The 21748-nt window shown below is 42.5% G+C and overlaps 1 protein-coding gene across 5 annotated transcripts in view; it reads left to right on the top strand.

The window, feature by feature from the left end:
* The window catches only part of EBF2 (early B cell factor 2), a 202295-nt gene that overhangs the window by 152546 nt on the left and 28001 nt on the right, over nt 1-21748 (top strand). For 3 of the 5 annotated variants that reach the window (XM_025394007.1, XM_025394005.1, XM_025394006.1), the window contains 3 exons: nt 3581-3698; nt 5476-5606; nt 6566-6692. In XM_025394007.1, coding sequence (XP_025249792.1) covers nt 3581-3698; nt 5476-5606; nt 6566-6692 — 376 coding nt within the window. Of the gene's footprint in view, nt 1-3580; nt 3723-5475; nt 5607-6565; nt 6693-21748 lie in introns of all 5 variants that reach the window. The other 2 variants (XM_025394008.1, XM_025394004.1) reach the window with 1 other exon arrangement.

Below are 21748 nucleotides of genomic sequence, written 5' to 3'. Positions count from 1 at the left end.
GAGGCAGGAGAATCGCTTGAACATGGGAGGCAGAGGTTGTGGTGAGCTGAGATCAGGCCATTGCACTGCACTTCAGCCTGGGTGATAGAGCAAGACTCTGTCTCAAAAAAAAAAAAAAAAAAAGAGAGAGAAAAGAAAAAAAGGAAGAATTAAAGCCCAAAGCACCCTCTCCTTGTTTTCTCTCTCTTTTTTTTTTTTTTCCAGAGATGACAGTTATGTCTTTGAAAATGCATTCACACACACAATTTGTAAGAGTGGTTTGATTCTTCTTTCTTCTCTCTCTCCTTCTATTATTTTCGGATGGTAGGCAATACTATCTTCATGTTCATCTTAACCTCATGGCCATGAGGCTCTACCTCTCCCTTCGGCTGTGACATGACCTTGTGTTTTGCTGAGATCACTTTGATAAGAACATGAGAACTTGCGGGGAATGATGGATGCTGCCATCTTAATGTTTGCCACTGTGTGATAGGAACTTTCTGGAAGGAATTTCCCCAGATTGTAGCATGTTAACATGGACACAATTGAAAACAGACCCAGCACTAGACAGGATGTACTCCTGAATTGTGAGCAATTATATTGATAATTTTCTGAATGACAACTGAAGTTCCTTTAAGTTTATTCTTTGAATCTCTGGGGCCTGTCACATAGTAGAAGCTCAGTCAATTATCTGTTGGGTTGGATGACTGACACTCACTTATTCATGTAAAATTTTGCATAAGTTACCACCATGTTCAAGGTGTGAGACTATATGAGATGATTTGTGGACTCATGGGTTTTAGGGATTTTCCCAAACCTATTACGCTAAAAATATGTAATAACTTAAAAAGATGTCATTGAAAAACTCTTTAGGGCAAAGAAAAAAATCAGAAAAGTATTGCTTTGCTGGTGGTGGAGGTAGGATGGACTGGGAGGGAACACAGGATAACTTTTTGGGGAGATGGAAATAGTCTTACTTCCTGATTTCAGTGTAAATTGGACAGCTAAGATTTGTGCATTTCAATGCATGTAAATTTTACCTACAAAAAAACCCAAACCTGTGATTATTATCATTGTTGAGTAGAGGGTTGGGAGTGGGTGGTGGTAAACAGTAGTCCCCCCGCCCACTTTTGAGGTTTTACTTTCTGTGGTTTCAGTTACCCAAGGTACAGTACAATAAGACATTTGGAGAGAAAAAGAGAGAAACCACCTTTACATACTTTTATTTCAATATCTTTTTACAATTGTTATATTTCAAATATTAGTTATTGTCATTAATGTCTTACTGCGCCTAATTTATAAATTATACTTTATCATAGGTATGTATAGGAAAAAGCATATTATAGGGTTTGATATTCTCTGAGGTTTCAGACATCCACTGGGGTCTTAGAGCATAGACCTCTTGGATAAGGGGTCTACTGTAGCTGAGATGAGAATGGCAATATTTTGACAATTCTTGAAGCTGAATGATAAGTACTGGGGATTCATTATGCTATCCTGTTTCTTTTGTTTGCTTGAAATTATTCATAATAAAAGGTTTTTGAAATGCTGCCTCATTCCCTCATATTCAGAGGTAAAGTAGGGCTGGGCACTGTGACTCACTTCTGTAATCCCAGCACTTTGGGCGGCCGAGGCCGGTGGATCACTTGAGGTCAGGAGTTCAAGACCAGCCTGGCCAATACGGTGAAACCCTGTCTCTACTAAAAATACAAAAAGTAGCTGGGCATGGTTGCAGTCATCTGTAATCCCAGCTACTTGGGAAACTGAGACAGGAGAATTGCTTGAATCCGGGAGGCAGAGGTTGCAGTGAGCTAAGATGGTGCCACTGAACTCCAGCCTGGGCAACAAAGTTAGACTCTATCTCAAAAAAAAAAAAAAAAAAAAAGATATGGCAGGATCAAGCCCCCTGCCCTCCATTTAATAAATAAGAAAGGACAAATACATGTAGAATATCAACCGTTTTACTTTGGGAGTAGACAGGAAGAGTCATTTTTAAACACGACTCTTCATTTTGTACCTATTTAGTGCCCTTTCTCAAAAGGTCCATACGTGTGTGAGTATGTATATAACAAGTTATTGTTCTTTTCTCAAAAATAATAATAATAATGGCCAAGCATAACTGATGTGAACTGAGAAGTAGACCCATGTCTAGAGTGGCTCGTGTTCTGGGTCAAGTGATTCGGTGGGAACACCACCCAGGTCTTCTCCCTTCTGCTATGCTTGGTCAGCCTTTGCTGATAGCCACTTCTTTGAGCTTCTCCCCCACCCGGATCTGCAGTACACATGCTGGAACTTGATTCGATATCAATCTTTGTGCTACTTGTTTCCTGTGTTAACTATGATTCTCCAGCCAGAAAATGAACTCTTTGAGGTTAGGGACCATGCCTTGTAACTGTTGGTACCTATTTCCTATCTGCCTCTTTCTAGGACTTCCCCCAGAGCTTAGGCCATGGGATAACCTCTGTGTGTGAGTAATGTCATCTATCTTATGGTCTGGTCAAGCCTAGCATGGGCAAGGCAGTTAGGACACGAATGCATCGCAGTTTGGCACACACAAAGCACTATGCTGAATCCTTTATATATATTGCAGGTCAAGTATTCCTTATCCAAAATGCTTGGAACTAGAAGTGCTTCTGATTTGGGGTTTTCAAATATTTGCATCCTGTATTTACTGGTTGAGCATCCCTACTCTGGAAAATCCAAAATCCAAAATACTCCAATGAACATTTCCTTTGAGCATCATGTCAGTGCTCAAAAAGGTTTAGATTTTGGAGAATCTTGGATTTCAGATTCTTGGACTAGGGATGTGTGCCTGTATCTCATTATGCCTCATTTAAGCACTGTGAGATACACATTGCTATTTATATCTTACAGATAAGAAAAACTGAGATTAGACAAGATTAAGTTTTACATGGTTGCAAGTTAGGCGACAGCAGGCCTAGGATTTGAATTCTGTTCTTCCTGACTCCAAACCCATGTTCTCCCACTGCTCCACACCACCTCTCCCCTCGCCCTCATTAGATGCTACACGTCCTGTGTTTTCAACACTGAATTATGGCAACCTTATCTTCTCAGCAAAAGTCAAGGCATCACTGCCACCACTCTCTACTGTGCAGCAACACCACAGACAATTCACCAGCCAGCATCTCAGTGCTGGGCATGATGTCAGGACCCGTCTGAAGTGCAAGAACCCATTCCGGAGCTTGGAGAAGTGACTTTCCAGCTGGTGTGTAGATCTCAGCTTCCACGTGGCACACAACCAGTTTTCTGTGGTGGAGGCTCTACTGGCAGTGGTGGTCCAGGTCTTTTGATAGAGAACCAGGTTTCTGGAAGCAGCAGGCAGATAGCCATTTTCTCCACTTCATTACATGGGTGTGCTTTGAGCAAAGATTCTTGACAATGCATGGATGAAGGGCAGCCACTTTTTCTGTAAAGTTCTGACATAATTACAGAAGGAGAAAACTCTGTTGAGTCCCAAGTTCTGTCCCATCTCCCCTTTGCTATATGGAATTGTGGCAAAAAAGAATTTTGGTGCATTTGCTACTTTATGTGAAACTAATTCCACTGCACCCGCTTTTTCCTTTTTCCTTTCAATATGCAGGTTGTGTTGTCAACAACAGTGAACGTGGATGGACACGTCCTAGCTGTTTCTGACAACATGTTTGTTCATAACAACTCCAAACATGGACGGAGAGCAAGAAGACTTGACCCATCAGAAGGTAGGGCTGCCTGCGCTCAGCATAGTAGACACATGAAATTCTCCATGAATTTCCTTGTTCGAACTTCAAATTTATGTCTCGCAGTCAGAGAAGAGAAAGTACACAGGACCATGTGGGTTTTTTTCTTAACGAAGTTGTAAACACGGACTCCAGCCTGCTCCACTGTAAGCCCCACACGTCTACCAGCCCGTGCCAAGTCCTCATGCCTCCCACTCTCTTCCATTCTGTTCTGTGTTTTCCTTTTTGCGAGACGGGCATTTCAGGCAAACGTAGGCCTATGACATCTTAGTTAAACAGGAACACTGCAGTGCCAGACATGTATGAATAAGTGTCAGATGTGCCCTTAAACAGATTGTAGGCAAAACAAAACAATGTTTGGAAAGAAACTGACGCTAATTGATTTTTGTTTGCTTGGACAAGAAGAAATCATGGTCTGTTCTGGGTAGTTTTCCAAGTGCATTAAAGTAATTAGAAATACTGGTAACTGTTAAACTTCAAGTTGTCCAAAAAATTCAAGTATATCGATGAAGATAACTGACAAATCTAAGTAAATTCCATTTTAGTTATTCCCCTTCCTTCTGCACGCCCCAACTCAGTGGTATAGAAAGACCTTATAAGACAGAATGTATGGTCAAATTAGGCTACTATTCTAGTGTGATGTTTTGTTATATATTACCACCCAACCCCCACCTCCCACGCTAACTCAGCCTGAAAATGTATCTTGTATCATTGTAAACAGGAATTAATGAACTGAAAGAAAATGATTGAATCAGTAAAGAATTTGGAGTGGTGTTAATTCTCCCACAGTGAGCACTGAAAGGGGAGAAGAAAATCCCAGAGTTCAGGACTAGGAACCCATCCAGTTTCTTTTGACTGATTGGATGTGATTGACTGGCTGTTCAAAGGGGGCTCATGTTTTTGGAGTCCTGCCAAAGTTCTCCTCTACCTTTGACCCTGTCAACTTTGGAAATGGAGTGATGGATTGACTTTAGTTATGGCCTGAAAACCATATTGGGTTCCTGTTGGGATATAAAGTCCAGAGGCCTGGAGCATATGGAAGAAGTGGGGAAAATCCTTCCTACAAAGTTAGTAGAGTGATTAGAAATTGTCTCTTGATAAAGCTGAAAAAAGCCTTCAACTATGATAGATTTTGCTTTCTCCCTCTCTCTCTGGCCCATTAACAGGCCTTGTAAATCTTAACATCTTAGGGCAGAGGAGGTGGGGAGAGAAAGGGGATTTACACATTTCCAGTGTGATCAACTTATAAAAATATGGGCAAAAACAACAGGGTTTTTGAAACACCCTTTGCACAATTACCTAAGTGTTTTACTTTTTCATACATAATGGTCAACTCATTAGGCTTTAATGACTCGGTGAAAACCAACAGCCAATTAGGGAATGATGGCAAGTCAACAAATCTCAGCTTGAACTTCTTGGAATGACCAACAGCTTTCAAAAGCAGCCCATCCCCAGCACTCTAAGCTTCAACCATATATGGTGTCCAGCCCTTTGAATGCAAGGGCATTTTTGTTTATTTGTGGTTGTCCAATCCTTTGAAGGCAAGGATTCTTTTTCTTATCTGTGGTGGGGGATATCACAAAAATTATACATGAACCTTTTTTGTTTGTTTGCTTTTAGCTCATCAGTTATCGTTAGCATTATTGTATTTTATATGTGGCCCAAGACAATTCTTCTTCTTCCAGCGTGGGCCTGGGAAGCCAAAAAGTTGGACACCCATGAAAGAACAAACCTGACTTTTTCTTTCCTGTCTTCTTAGCTACCCCCTGCATCAAAGCCATTAGCCCGAGTGAAGGCTGGACCACAGGAGGAGCCATGGTCATCATCATTGGGGACAACTTCTTTGATGGTCTCCAAGTGGTGTTTGGGACCATGCTTGTATGGAGCGAGGTAGGCAGAGGCATCAGGCTTACTCTGATTTCCTTTCGCCCAAAGATTGTTTTGATTTGGGAAACTAGTCATTCCTAGAGCATCAGCAGCACAAACACCAAGGGTAAAAAAGCATAGAAGTCATAGCAAATCGGGCATGAGTTTCTTAAGAAGATAAGTATCCACTGAAGTATTATTTAAAATGGTGAACACTTAGAAATCTAGAATTGTAAAGTGATGGAATATCACTCCACCGTTAAAAAATATTTTGAAAAACTTCAAATGATACAGGAGAAAGGATATGCTTACACTGTAATACTAAGCAGAAAAAAAATAAGGATAACAGTGCCTATGGATGTAAAATCTAGTTATATAGCACACATTTATAGAAGGGTACTGGAAACAAAACAAATGTTGATATTGATCATCTCTATGATGTTAATTTTTTAAAAATATTTTTCTATAATTTCCAAATGTTCTAAATTGGATGTGTTTGACTTTCATCATAATATAAAACATTACAAAAAGATCAGTGACAGTGCTAAGTTGGAGTTGGAACTTGCCAGATCAATATTTGAAGTCATAAGCAGGATAGGAGTTCAGCAGAGGAAAGGATTCCAGGGATGAGGGTGGGGTTGGTAGCAGGAGGTGAGAGGGACTTGGGCTGGGCTTGTAGAAATAAAGGACCTAGATTGGTTGAGTTGAGAGGAAATTCCAAGGTTGTGGGGCAGGGGGTGGGGCATGGAGAGAGAGACACACACACACACACACAGAGGGACGGACAGAGACACACACACACAGACAGACAGAGACAGGACAGGGATGTTCAGAGTGTATTTGGAGCTAGAAGTACTACAGTTAGAGTAGAGCAGAGAGAAAGCAGTCCCTGGGGAACAATAGTGGGAGATGCTGTACACCTTATGTCCTTGGTGATGGCTTGCCTAATGGGTATTTTATTTCCCTGCCTATTCATTCCTCAGCTAATAACCCCTCATGCCATCAGAGTACAGACTCCTCCCCGGCACATCCCAGGCGTGGTGGAGGTGACATTATCTTATAAATCTAAACAGTTCTGCAAAGGAGCCCCAGGAAGGTTCATTTACACAGGTAGGTGAGAAAATGATGCCAAGAGAGGCCGGCTTCTGGTTTGCCTTTGCGCCAATTCCCAGTATCTGCACTTTATAATCATCCTGATGTTTCTAGGTCTTTTTACTGGTGTGGAAAGAGTGAGCTGAGTGATAGATGTTGAATGGTGATGTGAAGGTTCACTTCTCAATTAGTATTTTATTTAAGCAACTTCTGCATGATCTGGGAGATCACAGCAGCTCATTTCAGGAACATACCTCTACAAATTTAACTCTGTTGAAACCATGCTAGAACCGTCTTTTATCCACGTGGTCAGATTAAACAATGGACAGTTATTGGCTGTAACTGCATTTTCTTGAAAAGATTCGAGAGGGTTGCCCAGTGATGTTGGAGAGCAATTTGAAGTATTTTAAAACTTCAAGAAGGTAAAAATCATATATTAGTCAATATTTGTTGAATTTCTACTTTGTATCAATTGCTTTTTCTAAGAGAAGGATATGGATGACATGTAAGACATGATCCCTTCCCCATTTGGAAGTTTAGAAACTTTTGAAGGAGACAACGGTATATTGCGAAGAACAGCTGGTGAATTCATAAATTTGAAATGTTTGGTATTTCCAATGAATGGAATATGAGTTTCAGAAAGACAGAGTCTAGTATGGGCAAGAGTAATGGGGTGAGGTGCCAAGGAAGATATGAAAATTGAAGACCATATTTAAGGACAGGGAGAATTTGGATGGGCAAAGAGAGAAAGGGAGAATGTTCTCACTATGGTAATCACATAGGCAAAGGCCACAGGGTGAGGTGAGCACATTCCTACAGGACCAAAAGCTCGTCTGACAGCTGTGGCAATGCATTTTGTACTTACACTGGAACTTATCCTACATGTGCTGGGCATGTGGAGTCCGTTTTCATGCTGCTGATAAAGACATACCTGAGACTGGGTAATTTGTGAAGAAAAAGAGGTTCAATGGACTCATAGTTCCACATGGCTGGGGAGGCCTCACAATCATGGCAGAAGGCGAAAGGCGCATCTTACATGGTGACAGATGAGAGAATGAGAACCAAGCGAAAGGGGAACCCCCCTGTAAAATCATCAGATCTCGTGAGACTTATTCACTACCATGAGAACAGTATGGGGGAAACTGCCCCCATGATTCAACTCTCTCCCACCGGGTACCTCACACAACACATGGGAATTATGGGAGCTAAAATTCAAGGTGAGATTTCGGGGGAGTCAAACCATATCAGCATGGGAGGGAAACAAAGCATAAAACAGCTTAAAAACCTTATGTAGTACCTAGTGTAGTCAAATTCCTAGAGACGGAAAGTCAAATGGTGGGTACCAAGGGTTAAGGGAGGGGAAATTGGGGATTTGTTTAATGGGTCCAGAGATTCAGTTTTGCAAGACAAAAAGAGTTCTGGATATGGATGGTGATGATGGTTGTACAGCAATGTGAACTACTTAGCCCAATTGAGCTGTACACTTAAAAATGATTAAGATGGTAAATTCTATGTTATGTGTATTTTACCACATTTTTTTAAAGTTAAAAACAAAAGAAGCCTTGTAAGGGAATTTAGACTTGACTTGCCAGGAAATAAGAAGGCATTGAGGGTTTCTGTGCAAGGAAGAGTAACTCAAAGATATTGTCTTCAAAAAAAGAAATGTTGTTGATATAAAGACTGAGTTAATTGGGGAACAACCAGAGGCAGGAAGATCAATGAGGTATTATACTTTGACAGAGAAAATAAAGAGTATAGAGAAAGAAATACATAAACCAAAAATTATAGCAGGCATATTATAAATTTTTAATAATATTATTTTATAGATAGTATAGTCTCTCATTTGCGCTCTGATTCCTACTCTTGTTAAAATGTCAATGTCTGGCTAGCTACCAATTAGGAGTAGATGGAAAGAGGTAATGTTTAGGTCTATTTATTTAAAATTCAGCCTTTGAATTTTCTGTCCTGAGATAAGCACATCTCAGGTGTTATTTTCTGTGGATCTATGGGAGATTCTATTGCAGTCACAATAAAAAAAATTACTGGTCCAGCTCCAAAGGGATGTAGTTCATTCATTCAAACTAGTATTTATGACCTGCCTGCCATGGGCTGGCACAGCTCTAAGCTCTGGGATATAGAAGGGAGGAAGGTAAAGCCCCCATCTTCATAAAGCTTATATTATAGAGGGGAAGACAGACAAGAAAGAAAATAAGTGACATAATTTCAGATAGTGAGAAGTAAGGGAAGGAGAGTGAGGGAGGGTTGGGCAGGCTGGTTAGGGAGGCCTCTCTGAGGAGGGGACATGGAGCAGAGACCTGAATCCCAGGATGGGGCCAGCTGTGGAAATCCATCCCCCCTTCTCTCCTTCCTCCGTCCTCCTCTCCATCCACATTCCCTCCTCCATTGCAGGAGCTCCCTGGGGCTGGGTTTTCCATTTGGTCCACTGGTATTCACTGGAGAAGTGCTTGGAAGTCCATGAATCTGGGGGAGGGGGTTGTCACAGGTAGAGGGTACAGCAAGATTACAAGTGGTAGGGAGCCTGGTGTTGATGGGGAAGAGCAAGAATGCCCGTGTGGCTGGAGTGGAGTCAGTGGGGAAGAGAGTGATGGGAGATGAGGTTGGAAAGTCAGGCAGGGCAAGGACTTTGGATGGGAAGACATGGAAGGTGTTGAGCAGACGAGCAACCAGCATCTAGACAGGATTTAAAGCCACAGGACCGGATGAGATTACCATGATAGGGTGGAGAAGTCCAAATATGGTGCTTGGGAACACCAGCATGCAGGATTAAAGATGACAGGAGGAACTTGGGAAGGAGCCTGAGAAAGAGTGGTCAGAGTAGGAGGAAACCAGGAGCGTAGGCTGTCCCTGAAGTCAGTTGGAGAGTGGGTCTTGTTCCAGGACACTTTTTGCATGTAGAGCTTCTGGTATCTCTAGTGTTTCAAAGACACCCGTAGACGTGGGTGATGGAGCTGGCCTATAAGGAGATGGGTAGGTATCATAACAGGCACATTGCAGTCAATCCTCAACTCTCTATTGAAGTAAAGAACAATCTCAATAATAAGTAGGGCCATTGATGTAGACGTTTGGAACCAGGTGTTGTGTACGTGTGTGTGTGTGTGTGTAAAAGAGGTCCTCACCCTTGGCCACACTTTAAATGATCAGTGCCTAGGTCAAACCCCAGACCAATTAGATATGAATTTCTGAAGGTAGGACCCAGGTAGAAGTGTCACCCATTTATTTACTCAACAAACACATGCTCTGAACACACAAAATCAATAATATCTGTACACCTCTATCAGCTTACAGTTCTAGAATGGGAGATGACAAAAGTTAAAAAAAAAAAAAAAAAAAGGGGGGAGATGGCTACTGTTACATTATAATAATTAGATTCAGCCCCTAAAATAAAAACAGGGTTATAGGGGCACTATGCAGGGAGTGACTAGCTTTGGGCAATCAGGGAAGGCTTCCCAGAGGAGGTAATAATAGATGACATTTTTGAAGCAAAGTAGGAATTTGCCAGACAGAATGAGGAGGCTGTGGTCGACAGATCTTGGAAACACAGTACCTAGCAAAAGAGGAGCCCATACACCTGTGAAAATAACAGATGTTATGTTATATGTAAATTCAAATAATTTGAGAGATTAAGGGACTATGAAGATCATCTAGTCAAAGACCTTCTTTTGCAGGAGAGAAAACTGAAACCTAAGCAGAAGTGATTTGCTAGTAATTGCCTGTTGAATTAAAGATGGCGTTAGAACCAAAATTCAGGCCTCTGGCCATCGTGCCTGGTGTCTTTCTGATGCTACTTTAGCAAGTCGTATCAGAAAATATCTCTGTTTTCTTCATGTGCTGAGACATGCACAACTTTTGCGTGAAGTGTATATTTATTGAGCAATGCTCGCTGTGCTCAACATTGAGCTCTATGCTGGGGCTATCGGAGAGAAGTCAAACCAGTGGCTCCCACCTTCCTGACATTACAACGCGCTGACGTAAAGGTGAACTGCTCATGCTCTGGAATTAGATACCTGGACTCATAGCGTGGCTTGCCTCCTGAATTGTTCTTGAATCTTGGGGAAGTGACTTAACCTCTTTTTCCCCCGTCTGTAAAATGGGCTACCTACAGAGCTGAGGACTAAAGGATACAGGGCATGGCAACTGTGGTGGGCTGGCAAAGGTTTAACAACGGGCTCTTCAGGAAGAAGGTGATTTTCTTTTTTAAAGCATGGGTTTATACCATTTACTGATTTCCATGGTCAAATACTCTCACCATGGCAGATTGCAAGTTACCACTCAAATAGCTCACAACGTTCCTGAAAACTTCACCACCTGCCTTCACAAGCTGGTGCAGCCAGGTCTCTTGATGGAAAGTACCTGGGATAGAGAGTGGACAAAATGGCCCATATCTTATTAGTCAAAAAGTGGTTTATTATTTATATTATTCTTATTATTACTGAAATGGGAAAAGTCCCCTTGTCCCCCTCGCAGGGTGTGCGATGGGGCTGTGGCTCCCTTGTTCAGTGTCCCACTGCTCAAACCTCTAGGGGAGCATGCACATGGGCAGGCTGTGGGGCTCTGACCCCATGGCAGTGTCTGGGGTGAATGTTTACAGCTGAAGCCCCAGTGGGGGTGTGTTACAGGTGTTCTTTTAATTTAGCTTTCCATAGGCGGCTTGTGTTACTCAGCTCAATTAGACCCCTGTCTTATCACAAGGACAGAGGGCTTTCATATTCCAGGGTTCTTGCTTTGGTGTAGCGGAAGAATGGGATCACACCTGGGCTTGGAGAATGAGTGCAAGGTTTTATCGAGGGAAGGTAGCTCTCAGCAGATGGGGGAGCCACAAGGGAGATAGATGGTTTTCGCCCGGCCTTTCGGCAGCCCAGGTTCTCCTCCGACTGCCCCAGCCACATTCTGTGTTGTTCTGCCGGTCGGTGGCCTGCCAATGCCTGTCGGTGCGTTCCTCTGGATGTCCAGCTGGCCAGGTGTTCCTCCGCTGATGTATGTCTGCCTTCTAGGGTCTTGGGGTATTTATAGGCACAGGATGGGGGCATGGCAGGCCAGGATGGTCTTGGGAAATGCAACATTTGGGCAGGAAAGCAAAAATGCCTGTCCTCACTTAGGTCCATGGGCACAGGCCCAGGGGTGGAGACCTAGCCAGGGACCATGCCTTCCCCTCCCCAGCACTTCTGTTCCCCACTTCCGTATCATTTAAAGATACCACACCCTTCCTTTGCCAGCACTTCTGTATCATTACCATTAGCCTTATCAGTATGGAGACTGACTTAAACAAGGAATTGCAAACCTGATGAGGACTAAAAGGAGTTGTGTAGGATGCTGGGAACATATGCCAGGGGAATTGAACCTCCTTAAACTGAGTTGATGGGGGGGATTTAGAATAGACGAGAGGAAACAGTATGTGCAAAGGCCCTGGGGTAGGCAAGAACATTGGATATATTTTATGAACAGAGCAGAAAGAATAAGTTTAAGAGAGGCTGCATTCAAGCTGCAAGGGAGGGCAGGGGCCAGGTCACATCAAGGCTTGTTTTTTTCAGCTCTTCTTCAAGCGTGGTGGGAAGCTTTGGGAATATTGCCACCATCAGATCTGCCTTTTAAAAGATCATTTTGGCTACAGTGCAGAGGATAGCTTGGAAGCCAGGTTGGATGCAGGGAGGTCACTTGGAGGCCAGTGGGGTGGCCCAGGCCAGAAATGATGGTAACTTGGAGCAGAGTGCTGGCGGTGGGGACAGGCAGAAGTGGATAAAATTTAGGAGGTAGCATTGACACAACTTGATTGATTGGATGGGGTGAAGGTTGGGGAGGGGAGGGAGGGGACAACGCTCAGGTTTCAGAGTTGAAAAATTGGGTGGGTATAGTTTAGAAAGTGATTTTTTTTTTAAGGTATAACGTGCTAAGGGAGTTCAGAGGAAGGACAAAATACTTCCAGCTGGTGGAGAGGTGGGAAGATTTAATATTGTAAAGATGTCGATTAATGAATACATTTAACACAGTGCCAATCAAAATACCAACAAAATGTTTGGGGAAACTTTACAAAAGTTCACCTGGGAAGGAAAGGTGTTAAAAGAGGATTTTGAAAAATGAGAGGCCCTTGCCCTGCCAGACATTAAAACCTATTTTAAGTTTCAATAATTAAAAGAATATGGGGCTTTGTAGGAACATACAGAAATGTCATGCAACAGAAGAGAACATTTAAAAAATAAACACTTTGCACACATTAAGGGTATAAATACTTAGGTATTAGTAGGTGAGGGAAGCCAGGTCAGGTCAATGTAGAAAAGATGGAATGCTTAACAAATGTGCTGGGCCAACTAGTTAAGCATTAAAAGAGACAGATTTTAAATTTCATAGCATATAAACTAAAATGTATTCAAATTAAACATTTTTATTAAAAATGTAGACATTTCAGAAGATTATAGATTTAAAGAGTAATTATCATTTTGAGACTTGTGAACATTGAGGCTAAAGACAGGCACCATCAAGCAAAAGATATGATTACGTAACAGGAAAATGTTTGCGTCAATATGCCAGGCATTAAAGGGAAAAGGACAACCTGAGAACATATTTGCTCTACGTGGCCTATTATCTTAGCTATAAAAAGATTTTTTCCTTTATTCAGAAAAAAATTTATTTCGTGCCTACTGTTTGTTAACTGCTATGTTATACATTGTGGAAAAAGAGGAGAATGTTAGGTATCTTAGAAATTAAAGAGGAAAAGACAAATACCCAACTAGAAAGCTAGCAATGAACATCAAGAGTTAAATTCAGGAAGGAAGACAAGTAAACAAATAAACCTTTTATAATAAAAAAATCCCAACCACATTAATAAATAAATGCAAATCAAGGCAACAAGATCATCTTTTTTTCCCTATCAAGTTGGCAAAGATTTTCTTTTAAACAAATGAAAATACTCAGGTTGACAAAATTCAAAGACAATGGGGAGTTTCTAAGATACTACTGCAAGATACTACTGCAGGATACTCTAGACAGGATTTAAAGCCACAGGACCAGATGAGATCGCCATGGAAGAGTAGAGAAGTCCAAATATGGCACCTTGGGAACACCAGCATGCAGGATTAAAGATGACAGAAGGAACCTGGGAAGGAGCCTGAAAAGAAGTGGTCAGGGTAGGAGGAAACCAGGAGTGTGGGCTGTCTCTGAAGTCAGTTGGAGAGTGGGTCTTGTTCCAGGACACTTTCTGCATGTAGAGCTCTGGTATCTCTAGTGTTTCAAAGACACACCTGGACGTGGGTGATAGAGCTCTAAGGAGATGGGTAGGTATCATAACTATCTAAGATACTACTGCAGAAGTGTAAATTTGATAAGAGAACACCTGAAGATGTATGTGCCCTTTGACCCAGCAATTCTACTTCTAGAAATGTCTACCTAGGAAATAATTGAGTTTGCTGGAAGACCGTTCATGGGAGTTTATTATAATGAAAAATTGAAAGTATCCTCAGTGCGAATCTTAAAACCAAACAAGTTGTCGTAGGGAATTTCTGAAATAATCCTGCAACCGAGGAAACACATCTAGACTAATACTGGGAAGTGTACAGTTCTGGCGACTGGGAGGAACAGAGGCGTTGACATGCTGGAGTCAGCTCACACAGGCTCACAAGAACTGGCAAAGTTTCAGCAATTTTGCTGTTAAATTATGTAAGCAAATTGAACATTATGTTAAAAACAAAGGTAATACATACTCAAGACTTGTCCTTTCATACTACATTAAAAAAAAGAAGAAAATATCCTCATTGCACATTAGGGGATTCATTAAACAAATAAGAGAACATCTATACTTTTTTAGAGACATTAAAAATAATGCCATGGATGGATATTTATTTACATGAAAGGCATCTGTGATACGGGTTTTAAAGGAGCTTTAAAATAGTCTGCATGATATGACCCAATGTTTAGATATATGAAAAATGAGTAGTTTTACAAGCAACCCTAGTAGGGTACAGAATTCTGCATGCCGAGGTGTTAACAATGGTGGTTTCTCAGTGTTGTTGTTATTTAAATTTTTTTCATGTTGCTTACTTGTATCTATTTTCTAGTACAATTAAATAATTTAAAAATTAGAACCAGTCGGGCGAGGTGGCGGGCGCCTGTAGTCCCAGCTACTCGGGAGGCTGAGGCAGGAGAATGGCGTAAACCCAGGAGGCGGAGCTTGCAGTGAGCTGAGATCCCGCCACTGCACTCCAGCGTGGGCGACAGAATGAGGCTCCGTCTCCAAAAAAAAAAAAAAAAAAGAATTAGAAGAATAAAGTATGGCACAATATAGTGTCACACGTTTAAATACTGAAACAATGCACATTAGTAAACTTGATTTTTCAGGTACAAAGTATTTCTAGCCTGATAGCTGGTGGTACTTCTTCCAGAAACTGCCTTTGAGAAGGAAGGGCCTTCAGGGGCAGTCGGGGTGAGGAGGGGAGGGACTCAGGAGTTTGTTTGTTCACAAATAAAGAAGAAATCAAAACTACAAATGCTATCAGGGATGGCTCAGGAGTCTGGCCACTCTCTCGGAAAACTTCCACCCCGAGGCTACTGAGCGAAGTACCGCCTGGGTTGGCGGAAACAGGAAGCTGATGTCATCCATGGAGGGTTCTAGACCCCACAGGAAATGCTTTGGTGGCCTCCTGTCTTTCCCACTGAACTGGCAGCTACTGACGTGAAAAACCAATTGCCTCTTAACCCACCATCAGTGCTTCCCCAGGAACCTGCTGATGGGCTGTTCCACCTCAGAGCTGAGTCTTCACTGAGGTCACCTGGAGAGCCATGTCCTCTTCCCTAGGAGGAGAAGGACAAGGCCCTCCCGTCTTTCCAGCCACCCTGAAGCACTGACCCACGCACCCTGGACGCCTGGGCCGCTTCACTGCAGGACAGTGCTCCTAGGCTGCCATAGGCCTAGACGAACCACTCAGCTCCAATGGCAAGGTGGACAAAAAGTCATTCTGGTTCTGGAGGAAAAGGCAAAACTTGAAACCTAGAGAGTTTTAAAAGGTGCAGAGTGAGTGCTGTGAGCAGGACAGGATCTGAGAGGAGATGCATTGGACCAGCCGGAGGCGCTGCCTTCAGGGGCTGGCCTTGTGGTCCACTGCTTGTGTCTACTTTCACCCGATCACTGACCTCTCTGAGCCTCATTTCCATTATCTGTAAAGCTCTGGTGCCAATTATGCTGTTACCCAAAGGTGTTTCCCTAATTTGGCCGATCATAAGAATTATGCTTGGCACCATTCCAGACAATACCAAATCATACTCTTCTGTCAGAGTCTGGGAATCTGTATTTTAAACAAAGAAATGAGTTTGAGAAACCTGAGTTCTGCTCCTGAGGCTGTTGGAGAGGCTTTCTGGCCTATAAAGCACTCCACCCATGGGAGGGTTCTTATGAGACTGGGTCCGTTCACCAGGAACACAATATTAGTGTTTACTCTTATGTAGAACCCTCTAGAGGGAGAGTCCTGCAGGAGACTCCAGAGAACCTTTCCTCCTTCCACCCGTGCCCCACTGCACACACTCTGTGGTCTGTAGTCCAACGGTTGACATTTTCTGTATCCAAGGATACACCACCATGACAGAGCCAAGCCCATTATTAGGTGTACCTGGTTAATTAGCCACACCACCATGGTTGCCACTGCCAACCACAGCACAAACAACCTCAGGGCTCTGAAAAACAACACATTTTCTTTGCACATGTGACTTTGCAGGTCTATTTTCCACCAACCATTGTTTGCTAACGTGCAACTTGCTGCTGCACAATTGAGAGAGCCACATGAGAACAGGGCTCATTAGGGAAAGTCCAGTTGCCTCTTAACTGGTTTAAGACCTGGAGGAAGTATGCCAGGCTAGGCAGAGAGAAGAGGAGAAGAGATCCTCTGTTTTCCTCCCAGACTTTTCCACAGAGAACTGGCAATGCAGAAAAATAATCCTAGTGGGGCACCCAATAGAACCACAGTGTCTGGTTGTGCAGAGACTTCTTGGCTGTCTTGACTTCAGGTGGCAGCGAGTATGCAGGGAGAGGATATCAGAGCATGGTATTTGAGGGTGGAAAGGTCATTGTCTCTAACTGTCAAATCTGTACCAACCACAGAATCCAGGGCAAAACACAATGTGTGAGGACATGGGGGTAAATGAGCATAGCTTTTCACTATTGTTCCTGTGGTTCTTTGCAGAACCTGGGCTACACATTAGACAGCTGGTTAATAAGTCTTTTGTAAGTTCTATCATAAGACAGAATAATAAGCAAAAATGACAGTAGTTCAATAATCACATCTGTCATCTATTAAGTACGTAAGGCAAGGCTCTGTCCTACAGGCTCGAGTATCACCACCTTTGTCTGTGATGACAGTTCAATGAGTATCTCAACTTCATAGTTGAGATCCTGCTACTTAGAGAAATTAAGTCACTTGCCTAATGTCACCAAGCTATGATGAAACCTAGATGTCTTATTCCAAAGTTCTGCTCTTAACACCTAACCTGTACTACTTCTCAATACTGTACAGTTTGTTAGAAAAAATGATACCAAGGCCATCTGTTTGGTCTTGTCTTGTTTTACTTGGCAGATGATGCCTTGGCTCTCAGGCTGTGACTCTGGAGAGGTGCACAGGAAATAGGCTGTGGCTGGTGAGCATGAAGGGGGTCTCAGAAGGCGCCTTACCTGGGCCCTGGTTTTCAGATTGCAATATGGGAATATTTTTTCTACTCTCCTGAGAGTGTCTGAGAATCTGTATTTTATTTTAGTTTTTATTGTTATATTTTAAGTTTTATTTTACTTTAAGTTCTGGGATACATGTGCAGGACGTACAGATTTGTTACATAGGTATACGTGTGCCATGGTGGTTTTCTGCACAGATCGATCCATCACCTTGCTATTTGCTATTATAATGCACCCTGCATGCATTAGCTACTTGTCCTGATGCTGTTCCTCTCCCTGCCCAACCCCACCTGCCAACAGTGCATGCTGTTCCCCTCCCTGTGTCCATGTGTTCTCATTGTTCAGCTCCCACTTATGAGTGAGAACATGCGGTGTTTGGTTTTCTGTTCCTGTGTTAGTTTGCTGAGGATGATGGCTTCCAGCTTCATCCATGTCCCTGCAAATGACATGCTCTCATTCCTTTTTATAGCTGCATAGTATTCCACAGTGTATATATACCACATTTTCGTTATCCAGTCTATCATTGATGGGTATTTGGGTTGGTTCCAAGTCTTTGCTTTTGTGAATAGTGCTTCAACAAACATATGTGTGCATGTTACTTTATAATAGAATGATTTATATTCCTTTGGGTATATACCTAGTAATGGGATTGCCAAGTCAAATGGCAGTTCTGGTTGTCGATCCTTGAGGATTGAGGACCTGTCTTCCATGGTGGTTGAACTAATTTAGGGAATGTGTATTTTAAAGAAATGAGTTTGTGAGACCTAAGTTCTGCTTATGAGGCTGTTGCAGAGACTTTTTGGCTTATAAGCACTCTACCCATGGGAACGTTCTTATGAGACTGGGTCCTTTCACCGTAAACACAATAGTAATGCCTGCTCTTAGGTGGAACTTTCTAGAAAACTCAAAAAGCAGGAGTCATGAAGGGGAGGCTCCAGTCAGTATGATGTGCTAGTCTCACAGCCTGTGAAGTGCCTTGAATTCTTTAGAAGTCATAGAAATTATCCTCTCTACAAATAACTGAAGTTGCAGGAGGCCAAGAAATATGAACTCCACATTTTTATTAAGCTTGAGAGAACTTGGCGCCGGGGCAGGCTGTTGTATAGAAGAGAGCCGATGACAGAGTGAAGAGGCAGGAATTTGCATTCCAACTTTCAGGAAAAACAACTATTCTTTGTGCCATTTTTCTAACCTAAAAATGGGGATATACTTACCCCATTAGAAAGATAAAATTATATACATATGTAAAGGTATTTATGTATATAAATATAGAAGCACAAGCACAATTCACTGTTGTAAGCATCTGGTGGGAGGATACATGCAGCTCTGGGAAGCTCTGGGCAGCGTCCTCCCTCATTGCTGTTGCAACAGTGCTGGGCTTCTTTGTGTGTCTTTCGGAAAATGTGGATTCTTCTTGAAAGACCTACCACATCGTGCCCTGAATATCTCGATCTAGATTAGAAATCAGGTTTTTGCAGGAGACAGAGAAGGCCAAGGCAGCCCAAGAATATGGACTTTGCAGGTGAGGGGCAGGGGGTCACAAGGAAGCAGGTATTAAAGGGTGGAAGCCTTTCAATACCTGAAATTCCAGTACTTTGGGAGGCTGAGGCCAGAGGATCACTTGAGGCCAGGAGTTTGAGACCAACCCAGGCAAGATCCCATCTCTAAAAAAAAAAAAAATTAGCCAGGCTGGTGGGGTGTGGGGACTATAGTCCCAGCTCTTGGGAGCCCAAGGTGGGAGAAATATGTGAGCCCAGGACATCAAGGCTGCAGTGAGCTATGATTGCACCACTGTACTCCAGCCTGGGCAACCAAGGGAAACCTTGTTTCTTAAATAAATAAATAAATAATTTTTTAAAAAGAACCCAGAAGTTCTTGTAAGAAATAAATAAATAAATAATAAAAGGTGGACCAAAGGAGCAGAAGAGATTGACCATGCCCCAGTTGGCCCAGGTACATGCAGAGTAGGTGCTTGATAAGAGGTGTGCAGGAGAACTTAGAGGTCTACATAGACGACCTGCTAATTGAGATGCACTAAGAAACCAGAGAATTCATGCCAACTAACCCTCTCTCCCAGAATACTACTTATCTTCTACTTTAGCAAAAAACAATTTTCTTTTTCCTATTCGTTATTTGGGGGAAAGTGTTCAACAGGATTAAGGCAAGAACAGGCAGCAGCTGGGAGGAAAAATTAGAGACCGAGGTTTTTCCACATACCCCCAAATCATACCCCAAACAGCCTCCTCCCGGAGGCTCTGTGCGAATTGTGGCGCCTGCCTTCATAAAGCTGTGCTGCACAGATGTGCAAACTGGATTTCAAATGTTAATAGCTCATCCACTTCGCATTTTTTTTTTCCCTGTATAGCATTATCCTGGAAAAAAAAATCCCATTGAAGAAATGAATCTGATTTTTAGTTAAAAATACCCAATTCAGACATCAGAAACTGGCCCGAGTACAACTATTCCCTGTTCAAGCTGGAGAGAGGTTGAGTCAATAGCCCCCCTGGTAGCCTACACTTTTACTGAAGTTGTCTCCACTCCCACTTCTTGTGAAATTCAGATACATCATTCAGCTGAGTCTGAGGAATGATGTCTCTGTTGTTAGCCCCAGAATAGGGGGCTGTTGTTTCACTAGAGACATCCCAGCCCCTTAATGGACTGGTGCACTCGGCTGTAATATTCTAAATACACATTACAGAGAGCAAGAACGTATTTATAACTGCTCCGTTGTGGCATTTAGATTTACCCTTGAAATTTATCTTTAATTTTTACAGTTGTCTCCTTAACCATGTATATTATTCCCTTCTTCAAATAATCTGTCTTGCTGCTGCAGTTTTTCTGGAAACCAAAGTGTAATTAAATATTAAATTAATATTTCATTTAAAATTAAATATCAGAGGCTTCAGTCTAATCTTTCGCTTGTGCACTGTTGGTTCTCTCCTCGTATTCTTGTTCCTGTGTCCACAAAGGCAGGTACCACCTCTTAATAATGTGTTCCTATATTATCTCTGTTCCTTTTTGTTTTTAAATTGGTGACACTGAACTTTTGCTACATTGAAACAAATGGATGTGGGAAGAGAGTTCAATGTAGCCAAGGTTAAAGACAACTTAATTCAACAACTCTTGACTTCAGCTCTACCCTGCACTCCTCAGAGAAGAAAACTGCTGCTCCAAATCAGTGATAGCCTTAGAATCATAAAATGTAAGAGCTTGAAAGGGGTCTTAGATGCCATTTACCCCAATCGTTTGTCTTCACAGATAAATAAACCAAAGCCTCACCTGGCCAAGTGACCCAATAAAGGTGGCGTCATTTGTTAGTGTCAGGAACTAAGGCAGCTCCCAAGCTAGGACGAGCTTTATCCCATCACACCATCATATGCAATGAAAAACGTAGGAGCATTTAAGTGCGAGTTTTACGTAGCCTTTGCATGTTGGACACATGAGGAATAGGGCAGAAGGGAGATGATTGGACAAGGAAATTGGAAGAAGGACGAGGGAGAGAGAAGGGAACCCAAATCCTAGCACATGGAAGACAGACTTTATGGGAATGAACATGTGGGAACAAAGTACTATGTAAGGAAAGAGGACAGAGACGTCCTAAAGTGGCATGAGGGCAGGAGCTCCTCTGTGTTTATCTAAATTCCTCCCAAAGCCAGATCATTTCATGCCTTCCTATGCTGTCAACAGAGAGTAATTCTCCTTGGCCAAAGCCACGTGGCAGGTATTGTTAAAGCATGTTTTCTCTTCCATTGCCAGTCAATGTCTGTCTTTTGGTCTTGTGTTTATATGGCAGTCACATTATATAGATTTAAGGTTTTTTTGCTTTGTTTCTTACCGTGCAAAGAAAACCTTTCAGTGGTTTTCCTTATTCTTGAAGAAAGTTGGAATTTAGAGTTAGGACTGTAGGGATTCTCTAGTTCTGTGGGCTGTCACCATTAGGAGACCATGGGCTCTGTGAACATCTGATGAAATGAAGCTCCCTTTCTGCAGATAATGCACAGATGCAGAAACACATGGCTAGGCTTAGAATTTCTACTTTTATTGGCCTCCTGATGACCATCTGCAGACTCCATGGTAATCCTAGGATCCAAGGGAAGACTCACTGGTGAGTAAAGCTGCAACCGAGGCCAGCGGTGTGATCTGCCAACATCCCCAGAGTGGCAGCCCGGTTGAGAACTCAGATCTTCCCTCACCCATCGTCATCCTCTCTCACATTTTTGCAAAGAAAAGCGACCAGGCCTTGATGTTGCCATCTTTGCGATCAGTACCCTTGCTGGTCAAGAGCATAAATGACCTCCAGCCTGCAGTGTCAAGGCCATAATTGTTAAGGGCTGAACAGGGTTCTAACCAAGGGTCCCCTGCATTTTTGTGAAACAGAAGTAGAAGTATAAGATGGGGTAAGCATTATCTG

Source organism: Theropithecus gelada, chromosome 8 (assembly GCF_003255815.1).
Source record: "Theropithecus gelada isolate Dixy chromosome 8, Tgel_1.0, whole genome shotgun sequence".
Lineage (NCBI taxonomy): Eukaryota > Metazoa > Chordata > Mammalia > Primates > Cercopithecidae > Theropithecus > Theropithecus gelada.
This window is presented reverse-complemented; position numbering and strand designations above follow the sequence as displayed.